Raw genomic sequence first — 21,952 nt, forward strand, 5'->3', positions numbered from 1 at the left:
GGTGATGAGTGGAACAGAGCACAAGGGAACTTCGGGGGGTGCTGATACCAGCATGCATTTTGATCGGGGTAATGATTTACACTGGTGAATTCATTTGTAAATTCACTGAGCACTTTTCCATAAATTGGTACATTCAAAGCTTGGGTACTTTACTGTATGTTTAACTCCATTAGCGTTTAATAAGAAGTAAACCTGGGCACCCCCCAAAATAAATTCCACCAACGTTACTGAGCAGCTGCCGTGCTAAGGCTATGGAAAAATGCAAATGATGCTTCAAATGGCAGGGTTTTATGCGCCGACCAAGGTACCATCAGACTGCCCAGTTCAAATCCTGGGACACAGAGACAGCAAAACGTTGCTATGAGAATGAAGTGAGTCCCTGAAAGTAAGGTGTTCAGATATGCACCGGGCACAGAGTGAGATCATAATCCGTAGCTATTATTATCATGGAATAAGACAGATCATCTTATAGATGACAAATGACAAAGTACCTGTCTCCCAGCAGTTTAGAAGGGAAACACCAATGTCTGCAGTAAGCAGCCAGAGCAGATTATGAAAAGGCAGAAACGCTCCCACTGTCCCCCCCTCCCTGCCCGCTTCTGCCATTAGCCCCTGGATGGGACCCAGGAAAAGAGCCCACGCCGGCCCTGCTCTGCTCCCCAGTTTCCTTTCTTTCCCCACATTCATGGAATGCTTCCTCCTGCCACCGCCCCTGCCCACACCTACATGAACTTCAATTTCTCCTTCAGGTTTTAGCTTCAGCATCACCTCCTGAGAGAGAGACAGCCCTCCTTGACTGTGGTTCCCACTCCCGGCCTCAGTCAGGGGCCCTCCCCCAGCTCCCCGAGTGCAGTCTCCTCCCAGCTGCGATCCGTGGCACAGCGCCTGGCATACAGCAGGTGATCAATACAGTGCCTGAAAAACAATCCACTCAGTATTACTGTGCTAGTCAGACTATGTTTAAGTAGAGGTTATAACAGAAGTACAACGGGACTTGTTCCAACCTGGGATTGGGTGGGGGGAGAGGAGGTGGGGAGAGGCGCCCAGATGGCTGAGCTATCAGCAGAGGTGGCACCTACTGGGGTACATCAGACAGGGTCAGGGATGGAACAGACCAAGGCCCAATACTGGAGGGTAAGACAGCCAGAAAGGTGCTGACAAACCACCCCCCTACCCACTGAAGGCACCCTCTTTATCATTGTTTCTTTTCCAAAGCAGAGAGTTTGCTACCCTGGATACACTCCCTGAGGCCTGGGTTGGCATCCTGGGAATTTGCTGTGCTAATGGGGCAGCCCTCACTACTCTAAACGAAGGGATACAACAGTGTGGGAACAACTAAGAGGAAAACGCCCCCAACAGGACAAAAATAAAACTGTTCATAAATTAATTTATGGGTAGCCTTGTGCTTAAACTCTGAGGCCAGACTGGGAGTTCAAATTCCAGCCCCCCGCTGATAGCCTTGGGTCTTCAGGCAAGTTACATGACCTCTCTGGGCCTACATTTGCAAATTTGCAGGCTACCCATCAGTGGTGCAGATTAAATGAGAGGATATATGCCAGCCCTCCAGACAGCACCTTTGCCATAGTAAAAGCACTGGGTAAACATTAGCTGTCGTCACAGCAGCACAAAATGACTTGCAAGTAGAGCAATGCTTGGAAGGAAGAATCTCAAGCTTTTTTTTCTTTTTCAGACTTCCTTAAATTATGGTTTATTCGAAATGCCATCAAGGAAATTAAACATGAGACATTTCATTTAAAAAAAAAAAAAAAAAGGGCAACCATCATCTACAAGGTTTCTTTCCTTTCCCAGTCCTTTCTCTTTCCCAGAGGACAAGTTTTCACTGTGGGTTAGTCCCTCCCCAGGTTCTCCACATCTGGGTGCTCACTCTAAAGGCAAATTCAGAGCGATGGTGCAGAGCCCAGAGCTGGGGTGCCACATGTTTGCTGAATGACAGAAAAGAACCAGATGTGGGATGGCCAACAGGCAATAAAAATCGAAGTCGGAGCAAGATATCAACAGCACTTTAATTAAAATGCTTTGGGTCCTAATTCACAACTTCAACACCAAGACAAGAAAAAGCAGCTAGCTGCTTCTGTAGATCAGACTAAATTTTTCCCATAAAAAATACACAAATTTTAGGGCTTCCCTGGTGGCGCACTGGTTGAGAGCCCGCCTGCCGATGCAGGGGACACGGGTTCGTGCTCCCGTCTGGGAAGAACCCACGTGCCGCGGAGCGGCTGGGCCCGTGAGCCATGGCCGCTGAGCCTGCGCGTCCGGAGCCTGTGCTCCGCAACGGGAGAGGCCACAACAGTGAGAGGCCCGCGTACCGCAAAAAAAAAAAAAAAAAAAAAGGTTAAAAGGGTAACTTTTATGTCGTGTATATATTACCACCAAAAAAAAAAAAAAAGTCACTGGCCCTCTTCTCTGGGTACTTAGGGTATTTCTCAATAATAAGCTACACGCACTGAAGGTTTAAAATGATGTGAAATACTTAATATATTTTTCAAAGGACATGGCACCTTACCAGGTAGTGATTTGGACCTAAAGAAGTCCAAACCTCTGCTTTATGGCACATATACTCAAAATTGTATTCTCTGATTAACAAAGACGTTAAAATCATCTAGCCCATTTTTTTCCTCAAATTTTTGTGTTTCTATAATCAGGAGCTACTAAACGAAGCAGAGACACAATGTTGTGACTCTTAGCAAATGTCTGTTTAGATAAATTAAGGCCTGCCTAGTGAAGAACAACAACAAAAACAAAAAACAAACAAAAAACCCCAAACAAAAACAAAAATCTCAATAGAATAAAACATTATTTGAGTTGGTATATTGGGATAATTGAAAAAAAAAACAAACCCACTGCTTACATGCAAATAATTTCATGAGTTGAGAAGCTCTTCCTATAATTAAACACCAAATAATTTTTCTCTCAAGACTATTTTAGCCCTTCTAATTCAGTCTCAAAAACCTTGACGGCACAAGACTGTTCACTAAGGAAAGAAACACGTGAAGGGTTTAATGCAGGTACTAGATTTCTAAGAACTCTCCTTAGCTCACCCATACTCCATGTTTTCATTCTTTTACTTTCCTCTTTCCTCCTATGGAAAACTTTTTTGAATTATGAGCTATGTCTGTCTAGCTGAATATGCCAACTCTGCTCCTTAGCAGCGAATGGCCTCATTTGATCCCAAGTGCCCTGAGATGCCCTGAAGGGTATTAACTAGCTCACTGGTGACACAAACCTGGCACCCACAGAGGCTGGTTTGATTTGGAACAGATGCGTGGAAGATTATCCCATCAATCAACACCGCTTTTTTAAAAACTGGAGTTTGAAATTGTCCATAAACTAGTATCTCTAATTAACTTTAAGGTAAACACAGTTTCCCATTAAAGACTTAAGAAATTTGGTCCATCCAACAATTTCCATGTAAGGAAAGTGGGTGGGCCCCAGAGTGTAACAGGAATAGATGAAAAAAACCACCTACATAATTTTGATCTACAGGCAGATGTAAATTATGAAATTAAAAACATCAATGCCATTTCTTTTCAGTCATCAGCACATAAAAAGAAAATTAAAAACAAACAAAAAGCCTTTCGGTGCCACCTGGACAGACAAATTGAGCAACAGTTCTCCCCATCTCTGCCTTACAAAATAAAAATAAACTCCAAGCTAATCGAACTGTGAGTGAATATGACACACTGTTTTCCTCAGATGTATTCACCGCATTAGATGAACTTCATTTTGGAAGGTGGAAGGTAAGCCAGCCCTCCCTGGAACCCTGGCACCAGTCTGCCTGAACTACCTTTCTTGTTTCCACTTGTATGTTGGTTATTTCTGCATTTCACAACTCTCTGGGCTGCAAAGTGCTGGAGAGGGAAGGACCATTCCCTCTGCTCTGAATTCCCTACGGCACCCAGCTGGGGCCAAGCGGAATGCAAGTCAAGTGCAATCCTGCTGGAGAAGGCCTTACATTCCTTCTGGGTATTTCAGAGTATTTGGCGCACAGTAGGCAGTTCCCAAGTACTTGTAGGTTGAATCCTATTTCAGGCTGTATTTATCACACGCCATTCCGTGCCATACTGAAGAAGTGAAAATTTCCCAGCATTAAATGAGTGAGTATTAAAATGAACTTTAATCACCAAACTGCACCCCAAGCATCGAATCTAGGGACTAATAATAAGTAAGGAGGTGAGTTCATTCTAAATAACCATCAAACTATTAACCCTTTGTTTAATATTAATACTCTCCCTAAAAGAGAAGGCCTACACAGTGTGACATCTGCAATTTACTGGTAGGAGTAAATAGGGATAAAATCCACAGCTGTGGGCTTGAGAAGCATCAAAGATAAGAAAATCTGACAGCCTTGGAGAAGTAAAATAGGAAGAGTCTGCAAGTTAACCCCACTCCAAGATCCTGACGATTAGAAATATCTTCCAGAACATTCGTTCCCCTGTCAAGAAAATTTCAACCACCACCAAGAAAGCACACCCTGAACCTGTGAACATTTACTTCGCTAGCTTTGATGATCAATCAATCTAAAAGCAACTGCACGGTGACTGAAAACAAAATACAACACCTATCCACTGAGGGAACAAGGAAGGTGACTGTTACTCCTTGCTCAACCTGGCTGTATGAGTCTAAAAGCTCATATTAGCATTTCTAGGTGTAAATGCTGCAAGGCATAAGTTGAGAAAAAAGAAGAAAAAAAGAAAAATGAATGCAAGTACACACTGGGTGTGACACTCTATCAACCCCCCAAACTCCACTCTGCAAGCCACGTGTGGAAATCCACAGAATTCAGCAAGTCTCCCCATCCTGTTTGCAGCAACTTCCTCAGTTTGGAGATTCAGGTGCCTGGTAATTGCCCTGATGCCTCCCCACCCTTGACGGCCATGCTTGTTTCCCAGAAGCCGCTGTGGGGCATTTCAACATTAAATTCGGTTATAAGAAACACCTGGAGTGACCTGCCACCATCACCAAAACTGAGGTGGCAAATCTGAACACTTCCAACAAAGCCCTTGGAAAGGTGAACCCAAAGACACTTTGTCCCCTTTTAGAGGTGAAATGTATCATGAACACCTAGGTATATGCTACAAAGTAGCCTACAACATCATCCACAGTTAGAAAGCAAAGGCTTGGGACACACACTGATTTGTAGTGTTCCACCAAAGTATACAATATATCCACTCATCCGTCCAACGATGGTGAAGATGGCGTTTGCTGTTGTTCCGGACACAGGTAGCAGAGCAGCTCTATGAGCACAAGGTCAGGAGACAGTCTTGGTGCCCTTGCCCAGTAAAAAACAAAACAAAAACACCTCATCACCCAATGCCTCTGCGGTCAACCCAACATCCCGTTGAGTGTCTACTGCATGCCAAGCACTGAGGAACGGAAGTGAACAAGGCAAATTCTGCCCCTGAAGGAATGAACACATCTCCCATCTCCCAAAGGGGAGACCTATGTGATGGGGGCCTGGAGAAGGGGCGGTCTCATGAATGGGCACGTAACCCAGCGTGTGGCTGGTAAACAGGCAGCGCTCGCGCACGCTGGGGTCAGGGAGGAAGTATAGTCTACTTGCATTTACTAGGTGAAGGGGTAGGAAAGGGCAGGAGGTACATCTTAGAGAAGCCAGAGAAATCTACTGAAATTCCAGGAACCAGCAGTTCAGCAGAGTGGGAGCTTTGAGAATGTGAGGGGTGTGTCTGTGAAGCAAGCAGGGGCTGGAGCACACAGTGCCTGGTAAACCACAGGAAGTTTACCTGGATCCAGAGGGCAATGGAAGCCACTGGAAATCTGTGAGCCAGCAACGGCCAACTTGGATTTCTGCTTCAGACCAGTGTCTCTGGTCTTGAACAAGAGTCACCACAAACTAGATACTGGTGATTCTCTGAACTATTCCCCATCCTCAGCAAAATAAATAAAAGCACTAGAAGAGACTGTCACAACTGTCCTCTACGGTTTTGTGGGGATTTTTTTTTAATCAAATACAAAGAGATTATATGAAACATATAGAAGAAATCTAAGAATAGCCTCTTTAAGAAGACTGGATTTGTGTATGATTAGACCTAACTGTGAGGTCATACTTTTCTCAGAGTTGTGTCTAAAGTTGGGTGTTACCATAAGAATCTAAGAAAAAAACTTTTAAAGCAGGAAAAAAAAAAATGACACACACTACACCTTTTTATAAGGGCAATGTTGATCTGATAGCTTCATAGAGTCTGCCAAAACAAAGTCTTAAAAAATGGAAAATAATGTATTAGGCTTCCAGAACAAATAATCCAAAATCCACAATATTAACTATACGGTGGCTTTTACTGGTTAATGAAATCATTACACTGTTGATGTTTAAAACAGCCAGGTTTTCTAATCATGCCGTACAAACATGTTTTTCTACTATAACTTCAAAATGCCTTTGTATTTCCCTAAACTTCTATAATGAAAGACTAATTTTATAGATAGAAAAAGACAACTAAATTCTAGTGATTTAACATAGGCATTTATTTTCTAACCAAACACATGGCGAAGGCCTGAAGTGGTATAGAAAACACACCTTAGAGAACTAGAGAACTAGCCACGCCAAGTATGAGACCCTGCTTATACCCTGAGAAACTAGTCCAGAACTTACAAGCCATTCAATTACTGCCCACAATTGCATTTCCTCATCTTCTCAGAGACCGCGACCCCTGGACACATCTCACTACACTGAGTCAGATAGTCTCCGATTACACTTTAATTCACAGGACAAGCCAGATAGACTTAACCTAACATCTAAAAGCTACTCAACAGCGTGACTGAGCATTTGTTGTTTATTTTCTCCACTCCAAAGGAGAAATTATGATCGATAATAAGCAGTCTGGTTCCACTGCTGATTTACTGGGAGAAATCAGATAATCACTCAAAACATTCCATTCCACCTCTAAGCCAAAGAAAACACACCGGGGGCAAGTGGTAACACCAGACACTTGTAGACATGGATGAAGGGCCTCGTACAGTTGGTTCTTCCCCACAGATGATGTTTACCTCTATCATACAAAGGCGGAGAACCCAGACCCATGAAACCAGTCCTTTACTAAATGGGTAGCTGGACCAGAGTAAACGCCTACATACCAAAAGAGACAGAAAAGACCACTGGTTAAGAACTTCTACTGGCCTTTGGACTTGGCTTAAAAAAAGAGGGCACAATAATGAGATATTACTACACACCTAGTAGAATGGGCAAAATCCAAAACAGACAACATCAAATGCTAGCAAGGACGTGGAGCAACAGGAGCTCTCATTCATTGCTGGTGGGAACGCAAAATGCTACAGCCACTTCAAAAAGACTGGCAGTTTCTCAACAAAATAAACACACTCTCACCATACCATCCAGTAATTGTGCTCCTTAGTATTTACCCAAATGAGCTGAAACCTCTGTCCACCCAAAAACTTGTACACAGATGTTTACTGCAGCTTTATTAATAATTGCCAAAACTTGGAAGCAACCAAGTCCTTCAGTAGGTAAATGGATAAGTAAGCTGTGGTACAGCCAAACAATGGAATATTATTCAACACTAAAAAGAAATGAGCTATCAAGCCATGAAAAAACATGGAGGAAACTTAAATGCGTATTACTAAGTGAAAGAAGTCAATGTGAAAAGGCTACAGACTGTATGATTCCAACTATATGACTTTCTGGAAAAGACAAAACTATGGAGACAGTAAAAAGATCAGTGGTGGCCAGGAGTTAGGGACAGATGAAAAATCAGAGCACAGGGGATTTTTAGGGCACTGGATCTGCTCTATATACTATTATGGTGCTACATGTCATTTTACACTTGCCCAGACCCATAGAATGTACAACACCAAGAGTGAACCCTAATGTAAACTACAGACTTGGGGTGATTAAGATGTTTCAATGTTGGGTCATTGATTGTAACAAATGTACCACTCAGATGGGGGATGTTGATAATGGAGGATGGGAGGAAGGGCAGGGAATATTGGGGAAATCTCTGCACCTTCTGCTTAAATTTTCTGCAAACCTAAAACTACTCTAAAAAAGTTTTAATAAAAGCACACTGCTCTCTTCCCAGGGTGTAGCTGATTAGCAAGGTAACTTCCTGAATACGTTCAAGGAAAATGAAAGACATCCATAATCGCCTTTTGTGTTCAAAACATGAAAGTTAATATCACAATTAGAGGAACTAGTGAGAGCCATGAAGGCAAGTACTAATAGGATTCTGGTACCATCTTCCCTTCAAATAAACTCGATAGTGAAAAATCTAGCAAAGCCTTCACTTAACTGAATATCTACACCTTGTCAAACACTTCCTGGGCAGCTACCAGCAAGGGCTATATTTCAGTTAGAGTTGTCAGGGGCTGTGCAGCTTAACCTTGACATAGACTATGACAGTGCTGTTCAATGGAATCCTTACATCCACAGACCCAGTTCATGTGTTCGCACACATTTCTTCTCGCAAATTACACACCCTAGAGGTCAAACCCACCAAACACAATCTTCCTCCTAGGTCAGTTAACTCTAACAAAACTCTCAAAAGCTGAAAGGAATCTCTCCTCTGCATTTGCCTTAGTAACACCTGCCAAGTACTAGGGAACTCAGGAAACCACAAGCACTTTGTTTCCCTGATTATATTAATCAGAGATTAAAGAAGCATGGAGAAATTTCTGGTACGTATAGGCTGTCATCTAAAACAATTTTAAAATTTGACTCAGTGAGGCCACAGACAGAACATTTCACAAGGCGTATTTGGTGAAATGTCAGTTTTAGTTGAGGGAAGTGCCAAGGAAGCCACCACCTCGCACGCTCTTCTCACCAAGTATTCAGAGGCCTCTGATCTTATACACCAGGAACGAATGTGTTTGTCCATGCAAAGCCAACGTGTGGTGTACAATTTACAGACCTACTTTTTAATATGGCCAGGTGTCAAACAGATAACCCTTTCCTAGTCTCTCCACCGCCCCCCATCCTCCCTCCCAAACAAAAACAGCCTGAATTGCTCACAGTACACAAGAAGCCAGAGATTCTGTTTCATGTAAGTGTTGCTGCTTTTGGTGGTTCACATTCTCCAAGAGACCAAAGAACCCTCTCATTTACTAACTCCAACCTTAACTAAATTGCTTCCACCAGCTTCCCCCTCTTCTCAAACCCCCACTCACCGTAGACATCTCTCTCAGCCAAAAAAGCTACTCAAGAGGCTTGGAAGTGGCTGCCTCTGCAAATTCCTCCCCCTTCCTACCAAAAGGGCACTTCAAGAACTTTACAGTCTGCAGACACATGAATATGGCTCCAATGCCATTCACCAGGGCTGGATTTGAGCATGCGGAGTGTCTTTCAACAATCAATTTCTATTTAGGCTGCCCATCACACTGAAACTGGGGTGAAAACCTGCTTTCTAAGCAAATTCAGAATGCCATCCAGTTCCCAAGTGTGAGCTAGCACTGGGGGGGAGCGTACACACACTCCCTCCTCCACTGAAGACTTTTTCCTGGCACAGGGGCATCCTAAACTCGCCCCATTTCCTTTCCAGGGTCGTGATCTTTGATCTGTCCCCAAGTTCATGCCTTTTTCTCCATCTGAAGGTTCAGCTACTCTGCAGCAGCAATAGCAATTTATCCCCTTGGTTTCTTGACACTTTCCTCTCTCCTCCTGGCTGTGAATCTGTTTTGATCTCAACAGGGTTGTCTGTATGGGGATCCTGCAAGTTAATGATGTGGCTAGCTGGCAGGGATGGTAGGTGAGAGCACACAATGTACTTTTTCCAGTTATGTTTCGCCTCACCATAGCTAATAGTGGCCTTTCTAAAGGCCTGCTACACTAAAAGGGAGACCTACACCCCTAAACTTCCCCTCTTCGGGAGCGCCTCTGGAGGCCAGGTGGAAACAGAACAGACAGCCCGTTCTCCCGTCAAGTATCTGGACTCCGAGGCAAAATATCCCTAGGCACTCCACCACCAATGAAGCAAACACACGTACATCTTGCTCAGCAAGGGAGTCAGTCGATCCCCTTCACCCAGGTTTCGGCCGGTTCAGGCTTCGTAGCCTTCACTCTGTCCAGGCTGGTATAAGATGCTGCATTCTCCCGGCTGTACACCGCCGCCGCCACCCCCCACCCAAGGAAAGGGCTTCCAACGGAGGTGGGAGCATCAGCTCCGGTACCCGCCCTTCCCTCTCGATCCTGGCCAGAAAAACTCCACTTCCCGGATTCCCGGCCACTCTCTCCCGCCCCCTCCCCGGGCGATCCAGCTATAGCGCCGTCCTGATGCCAGCGAAGTGCCCAGCCCAGCTGCGCACCCCCCGAACCCCAACGCAGGCCCCCGGAACAGGCCCCGGCTTCCTCCCTCTCCCTCTGCCTAGGGCTCCCGGGCTCTGCACGCACCCCTCAAGCAAACTAGGACTGAAAAAAGTCCCACCCCGCCTCCCCAGCCACGCCGCCGGCCTCCAGCTCCGCCCGGGAGGGGCCTCCTCCCCAGAGGCGACAAGGAAACGCGGGTGGTGGTTCCAGCGGCCTCCTCCCGCACCCCGCGAGGGGCCTGGACCCCGGGGAGGGCAGACCCGCGCGGCCCCGAAGGGACACCTCCCTCTCCCCCACCCTCTGGGGCCGGCGGGTCTTGGCAGGGAGCGTGGTCTCTGCGGGTCCTCGGGAGCCTCGGGGAGCCCGGGGGCCGCCCGGGTCTGGGCGCAGCGTCTCCCGGGGGCGGGCGGAGGTCGGCGCTGCGGAGCGCCCCTGGGGGACACTCACGATGGTCACGCTGGCTTTGCGCAGGTCGCGGTTCTCCTCCTGCAGCGCCTTGCACTTGAGTTTGTAGGTCTCCAGCTCGATCTTGAGCACCTTATTCTCCTGCTGCAGCGAGGCCAGGCGGTTGGTGAGCTCCTCCAGGCGGAACGGCGAGATGACAATGCCCCCCGACTTCCCACCTCCGCCGCCTCCCCCGCCGCCACCGCCGCCGCCGGCGCCCGAAGTCGACGAGCAAGACGACTGCATGGCGGCCGAGCTGCCGCTGCTGCCCCCCGCCCCGTCCGTGTCGCTCTCGCTGGCGCTGTCCGCCATGGCCGCGGCGGGCTGGGGAGACGACGAGGAGGAGGAGCAGGGAGGCGGCGGCGGCGAAGGCTGGGCTGCGAATGAGTGGGCGCCGGGCGAGCACAGGGGAGCGCCGAGCTGGGAGCCTGGCAGCAGGGCGCAGACTCGGAGTGGCTGCGAGAGAAAGAGAGGGAGCTTCCCGCTGCCAAGGGACCTCCTCTGCCAGCGAACAGAGACCCCGCCCGGGCTCGGGCAGTATTGCACTGGGGCTCGCTCCAGCCGGGCCTGGCGCGCTCGCTAGGCCGCCCTGCAAAGCCGGCCGAAAGCTCCGAGACCCGCCCCCCGCCGCCGCCGCCGCCGCCGCCGCCGCCGCCGCAGCCGCAGCCGCCGCCGCCCTCTTCCTGGCGTGCGCCGGCCGGCTGGGGAAGCGCGGGCCCGGCCGGGGCGGGAAGGCCAGGCCAGCCTACGCGCCAGCCGCTCGCCCGCCACAAGTGTTCCGAGGGTGGGCCTCCCAGCCCCCTGGCCTAAGCCCGAGGCCGCCCATTCTCTTCCGGGCTCAGGCCAGCTCCTGGGAGAAGGAAACCTAACGCCCCACTAGCCTCGCAGGTGCTGGGGACACGTGGAAAGGTCAGCCCGGCTCTGGCATCCAGCCCCGGCCGAGCCCGTGGCCCCATCTTCCGCCGACAGTGTGTGCTCCTGTCTCCCTCTGTCTGTTTCAGACATACACGCAACCCTTTTAGTTTGATCTCCGTGAGCTTGCCTGGGAAGCTTCGGATAGCGCTCACAGAACAGAAAGTTACCCTGCAAGGAGCCGAGTAGGGCGAGGCGACAGCAGCCACAGGTTAACCTCGTTAAGAAAAAATTTGCAGAAGAGACACGCCGCCCTCTCTACTCCTCCTCCTAATCTGGTAAACCACACTGCGCGCAATTGTTTAAACAAGGTGCAACTTTTTTCTCTCTCTGCATCTTGCAGACGATGCCAGGACCTGTAGCGCAATAGGATTAAGACAGTAACATTTATCTAATCCCAAAAGAAAAAAAGAGAAACACTTTCTGTGGATTAAAACATCTCTTTTAAGTGCCAATTTTCCAAAGTAACTGCAGACAGAGCATTCGGCTATACTAATAGTGGTGACTAAGTGGGCATACAACATAACCATCATTCTTCTTTACGATCATTTAGCCCACTTCTAGGAAAGTTTAGTAGGTCAAAAATAAAACAGTAATTATGCTACTGTGGTCTAATTCAGGGTTCTAGTTTTGAAAAGCATAAGAAATTCAAAATCAAAAGTTGTATTTCCCCTCTCCCCTCCCAAACAAAGGCTTACAGGAAATTGGCCCAGCAGGTGAGATGATTCTAAACACTTTACACGGTTGACACAAAACAGCTTTCACTTATGTATAAAAATCAGAAAATGAAACTGACCAGACTAGTTTTATTATCCAAGCTTAGCCAACGGAAGAACAAACACATGGAAACAAAAAATAGGAAAAAATAAAGTGTAAAATTTTTTCTATTGCTTTGAACTCTGGGGAAAGTTTATAAAGTGTTAGGAAGAATAAAGAAGTGGCTTTAATGATTTTTATTCCAACTCCTCCATTATCTTTAAACCTAAACTTGACTTAATGATTACACTGTTATTCAATGGCTAATGAAAACTGGTACCCGGGAGTAAACTGAAACCTCCAAGTGTTCCAAATGACATCGTCTTTTACCAAGATGGCTGCTTCTAGCAGACAGCTCCAAAATGCCAACAGCAATTAAGCCCCAAATTTCTCCTAATTATTTTTTAGTTTAGTACTAGAGGACTTCTGGACTTAGTCACTGTTGCTGTAGCAGGAACAAAAAGAAAACTAGAGAGCTGGCTTTACTCTTCAGAAGCATACAACCAATGTAAATAATTCTGTTAGAAGTGATCCAGTTTAATTTTCACTGAAACTGACTCCTCTCGCTGACTTTTCCTTTTGGGGATCTGCTACATGAGACAAGCAGCTCGTTAAATTGGAAACGGCTTCTGGAAAACTCACTTGCTGGGTGAAATGGAGGAGCAATGCTAGCAGGGAGCAGTGCCACAAGGCGAAACTCAGACTTAACAGCATTCTTTCCACTTTATCCAGCACCGTGATAGAATCTTAAGAGCCAGTCTGGCTTCCATACTTCACAAGTTTCCATTGTTCCCTATCCCACAGTATCTTAAAGCTTCCACTTTTCAAGCTTACTTAGAAACATTCCTTCCAGGCAAAGCAGGGGGCAAGCTGGCTCTCAGCTCTATCACCAACTGCCTCAGAAAGAGGACCTACTGCTACAAGTCAGCAGAGGGGTGGGGTTTAAAGTGCCTGACTTTCTTAAAGGGCCCACGGTTATGGTAACTTAAAATGGATTGGTCTTGAACAGGATCTGGAGGAAAACAGCATCCTGACCTGGTACTCACAGGCAGTAACTGTGTTTAGAAGACTTTAGGGAGAAAGCCATCTTCTAAAGCTTCCCTGCTGATACAGATGGGAATAAACTGGAGAATATTTTTTCACTGTGGTTTTTTATTGTTATTGCAAAGCAGAAGTGTGTCTAATTTTCTACTTATAAAAGTGGTTCCCCTTATAAACAGACCATTTATCACAACACTTGTTCAGTAATAGCATTACAATGAAAACACTAGTTACAAAACCAATAATATCATTATAAAACTTCTTCCCAGCTTTCCAGGGGAAATGAATCAGAAGACTAAATGGTAGTCTGTGTTGCCTGGAGGAAGAAGAGACAAATGTAGATCGTCACTTCCATTGGAGAAATAACAAAATTTTCTTTTGTCCTAAATTCAAGCTGCAAAAATATGACAACAAAGATAAAGAATACCTAGAGTCTAATTACAAAGCACAACATCGAAATCTGTCTGAGTCCATTTGTGCAGCTGATTTACTCCATGGCCTTGGAACTTTCAATAATAAAGTTAAAATAAGGGCATAAATCATAGGCGATTTTTGTTGTTTAATTTTTAGTGGCTCTAAATAAATTGCTGTACGTATCTAATTGTCTACAAGTATCTACAAGTGATTTCATTCAAACTCTGAAAGGATTTAGTGGTTGCAGAACCCACCATTGCAGTTTTAAAAAGAATTGGAGTAAGCCAAGTATGAGATGGTTATCACAGATTATCAGAATTTGGATAGAATCGTAGAATGTGCCACTGGGGTGCTATCTTTTCTTGAAAGGTAATTGATAGTGTTTATTTAAATATATCTTGATTTAGAGGCTAAGTCTAGTCCCTAAGTCTGGTACAGAATTTCTCACCCTCAGCACTATTAACACTTGAAGCCAGAAAATTCTTTTTTTTTTTTTTTTAATTGAAGTATAGTTGATTTACAATGTCATGTTACTTTCAGGTATACAGCACAGTGATTCAGTTATATATATATATATTCTTTTTCAGATTCTTTTCCCATATGGGTTATTACAAAATACTGAGTGTAGTTCCCTGTGCTATTGCTCTACAGTAGGTCCTTGTTTGTTAACTATTTTACATATACTAACGTGTATATGTTAATCCCATCCTCCTAATTTCTCCCTCCCCACCTTCCCCTTGAGTTACCATAAATTTGTTTCCTATGTCTGTGGGTCTATTTCTGTTCTGTAAATAAGTTCATTTGTATCTTTTTTTTTTCAGATTCTACATATAAGTGATATCATATGATATTTGTCTTTTTCCATCTGGCTTACTTCACTTAGTATGATAATCTCTAGGTCCATTGGAAAATTCTTCACTGGGGGCATGGATAGAGGGGCTGTCCCATGCATTGTAAGACGTTTACCAGCATTCCCAGCCTCTACCCACTAGACACCAATAGCGTGCCAACCAAGTGTCTCCAGAAGTTGCAAAATTGCCCAAGGTTGAGAACCACTGATCTAGTAGAACAATTACTTTTGCAGGGCAAAAGCAGGCCCACTTTGGAGTGGCTCTTCAGGCAAAATATTGATAACATACCAGTGAGCCATTAAGAGAGGCTCCCTCTCATATCAGATTCCCAGTGTCTGGGAATTCCCTGGTGGTCCAGTGGCTAGGACTCTGTGCTCTCACTGCCGAGGGCCCAGGTTCAGTTCCTGGTTGGGGAACTAAGATCCCACAAGCCGCATGGCGCTACAGAAAAAAAAAAAACAAAAAAAAAACACGAACCAATTCCCAGTGTCAACTAGCCAGGAGATCCTGGACCCAAACAGTCACATCCACACTTACACTTCTTACTATTGTTTGTCTTCAATCACCCATTTCTTTTAACATGCCTTTTCAATATTTACACTTATTAACATTTAACTACCCTTGCATATGCAGTATCCAACCCAGGCAAGAGATAAAACCTACAAGTTTAATTACATATCTCACCTCTACCCTCACACTTGTGTTTACTCATTATTTGTTTACAGGAATCAAAACCATTTCTACCAACAGCAGTCTAAAGAACTGTCATCAGTAAATCAAGTGAGAATCAAGATTTTCAACAAAAAATGAAATATATGACTTACATGTCTGAAAATCTGGCAGTCTGAAAAACCTAAAACATATCTTGACACAGATCATACAGAACTGCTGAGCAGGAAATGCTTTTTAAATCCTACTAAATACACAGCAGAGCTTGAAAGAAAGAAAGGGAAATCCCAGGCTCCAAAAGCAAAGAGGAAAGCTGGAAACAAACCAAATGTCCACCTACAATATAAATCCTGTTATATTCATGCAGTGAAATAATATACAACAATGAGAATAAACAAACTACAACTCCAAGAAACAATATGAGTGAACCTCAGAAATACAATGATAAGCAAAGGAAGCCAGATTCAAAAGAATGTATGCTGCGTGATTGCATTTATATAAAGTTCAAACGTAGGCAAAATTAATCTATGATGCTAGAAGTCAGAATAATGATTCTTCTTGGGAGGAAATAGTGTTTGGAAAGGATATTAGGAGATTTCTAGTAATGTTCTTTTTCTTTATCTGGGTACATGTTACATAGGTATGTTCACTTGTGAAAAGATATTGTTATATATTTATAATCTGTGCTTTTCTATATGTATGTTATACTTCAATAAAATGTATGAATCAAAAAGGGAAGGGGCAGCACACTAGAAACCAGAGCAGTAACCTGGTAGCTGAAACAGGAGCAGTAGACTTGTGGGTCTTCCTAACCATGACATTTGAGTTTAATGCCCACCAGGGACAGGACTTTGAGGCCTTGGGGCCATATAAGGCAGGAAGATGTATCTAAGGTACCTACAAAATACCAGACTGTCAAAGAGCTACACCATACTGAAAGGCTGGATTGGAGGGGAATGTCTTCCTACCAGCAAACAGGAAGATAACAAGAAAGATTGTTTTCCTTAAACTGGGTTCAGAGTTTAAAAGAAAATCTCTTTGGAAAAGTTACAATCTAGACCCAACCCTCATGGTGTTAAGGGCTTCACATATATACCTCATACTAGCTACCTCATCCAGAAATCCCCAAAATGATATAATATCTTAAAAGTTGGGCTGGCATGGGAACTCTTTGGGTGATGCAGTGTTCTATATCTTGACTGTGGTGACGGTTCCACAAATGTATACATTTGTCAAGTCTCATCAAACATACTTTAAAAGTGTGTTTGTACTCTGTGTAAAATCCAACTAAAAAAATAAACTGACAAAAAATAGTTGGCATAGGGATGGTAATATCCCTAGTGCACCTGGCAGAAACAAATACAAATTTACTCTGGAAGCAGTCTCAAAATGAAGATGGGATTACAACTGAAAATTATAAAACACACAGAGAAAGAATCCACCTTGAACAAAAATTAGCAAACAATAAACAACAGGATGGTATCACTATCCCTAGAACTTTAATTAAGACCAGTGTTGGACAGAGTTGGATTGGATAAAATTAAGTATGTTTAAAATAACTAGAGCCACAAAGGAAGGAATAGAAAGCATAAGACAGAAAAAAACACAATCAGAATTGAAGACAGAACAATCAGAATCACAAAATTATTAAATAGAACATTTAGAACTTAAAAACATAGTATGGTAAAACCCATTAACCAAAGACTAGGAACACACCTGCAGTCAAAAAAAACTAGCTTCATCTAGCTTGCTATAGCAAAGGAGAATGTACACCAGAACAGTTGTTGGAGGGCTTTATTATAGAATTTGTACTTGAACTTGGTGAACTAAGCAGGGTTTAAGAAAGCAGGTGTTGGTTCTAGATCAGATGTTGTTGAGGAGCGGAGGAAATCGGGTGATTGAATATCTTGATAATTTTTATGTAAAAAGCAGGAGTATTAAAGCATGGCTGGAGTTATAATTGTCAAAGAAGCAGTAGTCACTCACATTAGTCAAGGGTACTATGTTTAATTATTCTTATGGCTTCAGAGTGTACTTCTTTCTGTCTTGTTCCAAACACCTAGATGGAGGGGTGTTATCTGGTCATTGTTTTTACTCTATTAGCATTGTCGTTTTTCAGTTATAAACACCTGAACTTCCACCTGATCAGTTTTTTATTTTATTAAGTGATTAACTTTTAAAACCCTCAAGGAGTTAAATTATTTAGCAGATTGACATAGCTGAAGAGAGAATTAGCAAAGTAGAAAATAAATCTGAGGAAATTAGAATGCAGCATAGAGACATACAGAGTTATAAGAGCAGATAGGAGACTTAGAGGATAGAATGACAAGGTCTAGCATACATATTATAGATATTTAGGATGAAGATGCAATATTCAAAGTGATAATAGCTGAGAACTTTCCATAATTGTTACAAAATACAAATGGTCATATTCAGGAGGTAAAATGATAATGGCATAGGATAAATAAAAATAAAGCTATATCAAGAGAAATTCACACATATACTAGTAAAAATTCTGGAGACCAAGTGCAAAAAAAATAAAAACGATCTTATGTAAAACCAGAGAGAAAAAAGAAAACAGGGATTACCTATAAAGGACAACTACCTAAAATTAGAGTGTCAACATATTTCTGGGTTCTTTTCTTTTCTGTTTTTTGGGCCATGCTGCACAGCTTGCAGGATCTTAGTTCCCTGACCAGGGATCAAACCCAGGCCCCCGCAGTGAAAGCGCCAAATCCTAACCACTGGACCACCAGGGAATTCCGGTCAACAGATTTCTTAATAGCAACAATAAAAGCCAGAAGACAGTACAATAATAACATCAAAACGCTAAGAGAAAATAACTGTACTATGATTCTATGCACAGCTATACAACTGTTTAACAATAAGACTCAATTAAAGACACTTTAAGACAAATACAATACCACTAACAAAGTCCAGCTGAAAGGATTTCTAGGTGTTCTACTGGAAGGAACAAGATACAAGAAAGAACCATGAGCGAAGAAACCTGGAAGGAAGTGGATAAATTTAAATAAATACTATCTCCATAAATATATAATAATAATAATGATGAATAATGGGAGTTTAAAAACCAACAATAATAATTACTATTTTAGGGAGAACTAAAATACTGGAAAACAACAACAAATTAGTAGAGAGGAATTAGAGTTAAGGCGTTCTAAAAACTTTATGTTTAATAGGAGAGTAGAGATAATGACTCATGTTTTTGTTAAGTTGAATAATGCATGTTAAAAATTTAAAGTAAACCATTAAAGGAATAGAAATGGAATTTTTAACTTCCAAATCAATCAAGGGGAATAAGAGAGAACAGCAAATGCTGATCAATCTACTAGGAGGTTTAAAAAAATAAAAGGAGGGCTTCCCTGGTGGCGCAGTTGTTGGGAGTCCGCCTGCCGATGCAGGGGACACGGGTTCGTGCCCCGGTCCAGGAAGATCCCACATGCCGTGGAGCGGCTGGGCCCGTGAGCCATGGCCGCTGAGCCTGCGCATCCAGAGCCTGTGCTCCACAACAGGAGAGGCCACAGCAGTGAGAGGCCCACGTACTGCAAAATAAATAAATAAATAAATAAATAAAAATAAAAGGAGAAAAGAGAACAGAGAAAATCAGAATGAGTAGAAATCACACACATGAACACAAAAATTAGAGAAATTTATGCAAACATATGAGAAAGCATGATAACTGTAATTGACCCTACCTATAAAAACGTAGCAATAATCAGACTGGGAAAAAAGAAAGAAAAATTCAGCCTTTTTTAAATAAGACATTAAAACTAAGGACTTAAAAAAATTAAAAGAATGAAAAAAGGTATATTATACAAAAACTTACCAAAACTGAAGAAGCCATATTAAAATAAGCCCCTCAAAGAAATCAAAAGTGCTATAAGCAGTATAAACTATAACAGAAAGCAGACACCTAATAACTAAAGAAACAAATAGAAAGGAAAATTTAACAAAGTGTTAATGCACCTAGTAATATAGCTTCATATACGTGTATTAAAAATTAACAGAATTATAAATATAAATTGACAAATCCACAATCGTTGTATTTGATCATAGCACATATCTCTGTTGCAAGATTAAGCAAATGAAAAATTAAAAAGAATGTGGAAGATTTGAACACAATTAACAACCTTGATCAAACGTGTGTGTGTGTGTGTGTGTGTGTGTGTGTGTGTGTATACCTGCACCTGACATTAATAGAACAAACATTCTATTCAGGCACACAATTTACCAAAACTGACAATGAACTAGGTCTCAAAGCAAGTCTTAACACATAATATCTCATATTTATTAGGCGCTTACTCTGTGCGAGGCACTGGCTAAATGCTTCAGTGCTTCACACGTATTAACTTGTTTAACCCTCACAATAACCCTACTGGAGTAGGTATTATTATTATCCCCATGTTAAAGATGAGGAAACTCAGGCTAAAAAGAAATAAAGAAAATTTCCAGAACTCATCAACTGATAAATTGGACTGCTGTTCAAACTAATGTAGTCTGCAGATATGCACTTTTTTTTTGTTCAGAGAGAAAATTTTAAAAGATAGGTGCAAGTACATGTTCTAATCACCCTGAATTGATAAGTTTTGGCATTTGGTCATATTTCTTCTAGTATTTTCCTTTTTTCAAAAAGACATAGAACCCTTATAGTTAAGTCCCCTTTAACAACCATTAACAGTTCGATTTCCAACCTCTTCTCCATGATATATATGAATCCTCCCAGTTTTATGTGTACTTTATATATTTATAACAGCCAATGTGCCACCATTAAAAATGTTTAATATTGGTATTGGTGACCATGTATGTGCAAATGTGCACATATACATGGACATCAATTTTAACAGTTACATGGAGAAGGTATGGCAGGGCATCCTGAGTAGAAAAAAAAAACAGCTTATCCTGTAGGAAATACATCAGGAGGAGGTGTTTATCCTAAAGTAAAACAGAGACATCATAATGCTTCACTCCAAATAATTTTCCTACATAACCACAAAACAATTATTATCCCTAATAAAATTAACTGCAATTACCTTAATATCATATAATACTGTATCGATATCAAAATTTTCCCAGTTGTCTCCAGCATGTCATTTACTGCTGGCTTATTCAAATTAAGATTTAATCAAAGATCACACATTGCATTGCACTTGGGGCTTTTCTGTCTCTTCAGTCTCTTTTATCTTAATAAAGGCCTCCCATCACTTTTTCGTGTCATTAAAATACTGAAGATAATTGTAGAGTATCCCACTTCTAGGTTTGCCCAATTTTTTCTTTAGATATTGTTTTAACTTTTTTCTCTGCCCTTTGTATATCCTGTAAACCAGAATTTAGGTCTAAAGCTTGTTTAGATTCAGGTTAAATATTTTTAGCATGAATACTTCATACGTGAGTCTATGTGCTTCACATCACAATACATTAGGAAGCACATAATGTCTGATTGTTGACTAAAAATGGATGGTAAGATTAATAACTGAGTTAAAGAGATGACACTCAGGTTCCACCATTGCAATGCTATGGTTTACCTTTTTTTCCCGGCAAATAGTTGGTGGGGTGGTATTTTGGCAATGGGTATGTTGTCATCCTGTCTCCCATCATCACTTGACCTAATGGTTTCAACATTCATGGATGACCTAGGTTCAAAGAGTCATTTCTTTAAGGGTTCCAAAATGGTTATTGTCTAGTTCTGTCCTTTCTTCTACATCTATATTAGCTGTCATTCTTTTTTTAATTCATTTTTGGCTGTGTTGGGTCTTTGTTGCTGCCCAGGCTTTCGCGGCGAGCAGGGGCTACTCTTCATTGCGGTGCGTGTGCTGGTGGCTTCTCTTGTTGTGGCGCACAGGCTCTAGGTGCGCGGGCTTCAGAAGTTGTGGCGCACAGGCTTAGTTGCTCTGTGGCATGTGAGATCTCCCCAGACCAGGGATCGAACCCGTGTCCCCTGGCATTAAGCGGGCGGATTCTTAACCACTGTGCCACCAGGGAAGCCCAAAGGCATATGCTCTTAACAGCCATGATCTCTTGCTTCTCCAAAGAATCAGTAGCAAGTTTTCTGATCATAATGCAATTAAATGAGAATTATTAATAACTTAAAATCTACCCATCAAACATGTGGGATGCTGCTAAAGCCGCAAAATAACAGAGGAACAGATAGTAAGATTCAGCAAGGAAAAAAGATAAGGGGCAAATACCTATAAGCAATTTTATGGCAAGAAATAAGAAATTTAGACAAAAGGTATATTTTTGTAGGAAAAAAATAGCTTGCCAAGAACAAATAGAAAACCTGAGTGTAAACATTTAACAAATTGAGTCAGAAGTTTAAAATGTTCCCCCCAAAAAACTCTCCCCTGTCGTCTGAAAGGTTTATAAGAAAATGCTACCAATCAAAGAACAAATAAGCCGTGTCTTATACAAAGTGTTCCAGAAACTAGAAAAACAAGGAAACAACCCACAACTATTTTATGAGGATTATAAACCTGATACTAAAACCAGACAAGGGTAGTACATAAAAAAAAAAGAAAGAAAGTTAAATGCTATTAGACTGCTAAGTATTCACCAA

At 42.6% G+C, this 21,952-nt stretch overlaps 1 protein-coding gene across 1 annotated transcript in view; it reads right to left on the reverse strand.

The window, feature by feature from the left end:
• Nucleotides 1-11,276, reverse strand: part of CCDC6 (coiled-coil domain containing 6) — a 112,076-nt gene extending 100,800 nt beyond the window's left edge. Inside the window, exon 1 of the mRNA XM_029245201.1 lies at nt 10,739-11,276. Within this exon, the coding sequence (XP_029101034.1) occupies nt 10,739-11,047 (309 nt within the window). The 5' untranslated portion in view covers nt 11,048-11,276. The remainder of the gene's footprint in view (nt 1-10,738) is intronic.
• Nucleotides 11,277-21,952: the final 10,676 nt, after the last annotated feature.

Source organism: Monodon monoceros, unplaced genomic scaffold (assembly GCF_005190385.1).
Source record: "Monodon monoceros isolate NGI ecotype Baffin Bay Population unplaced genomic scaffold, NGI_Narwhal_1 Super_Scaffold_4, whole genome shotgun sequence".
Classification (NCBI taxonomy): Eukaryota; Metazoa; Chordata; class Mammalia; order Artiodactyla; family Monodontidae; genus Monodon; species Monodon monoceros.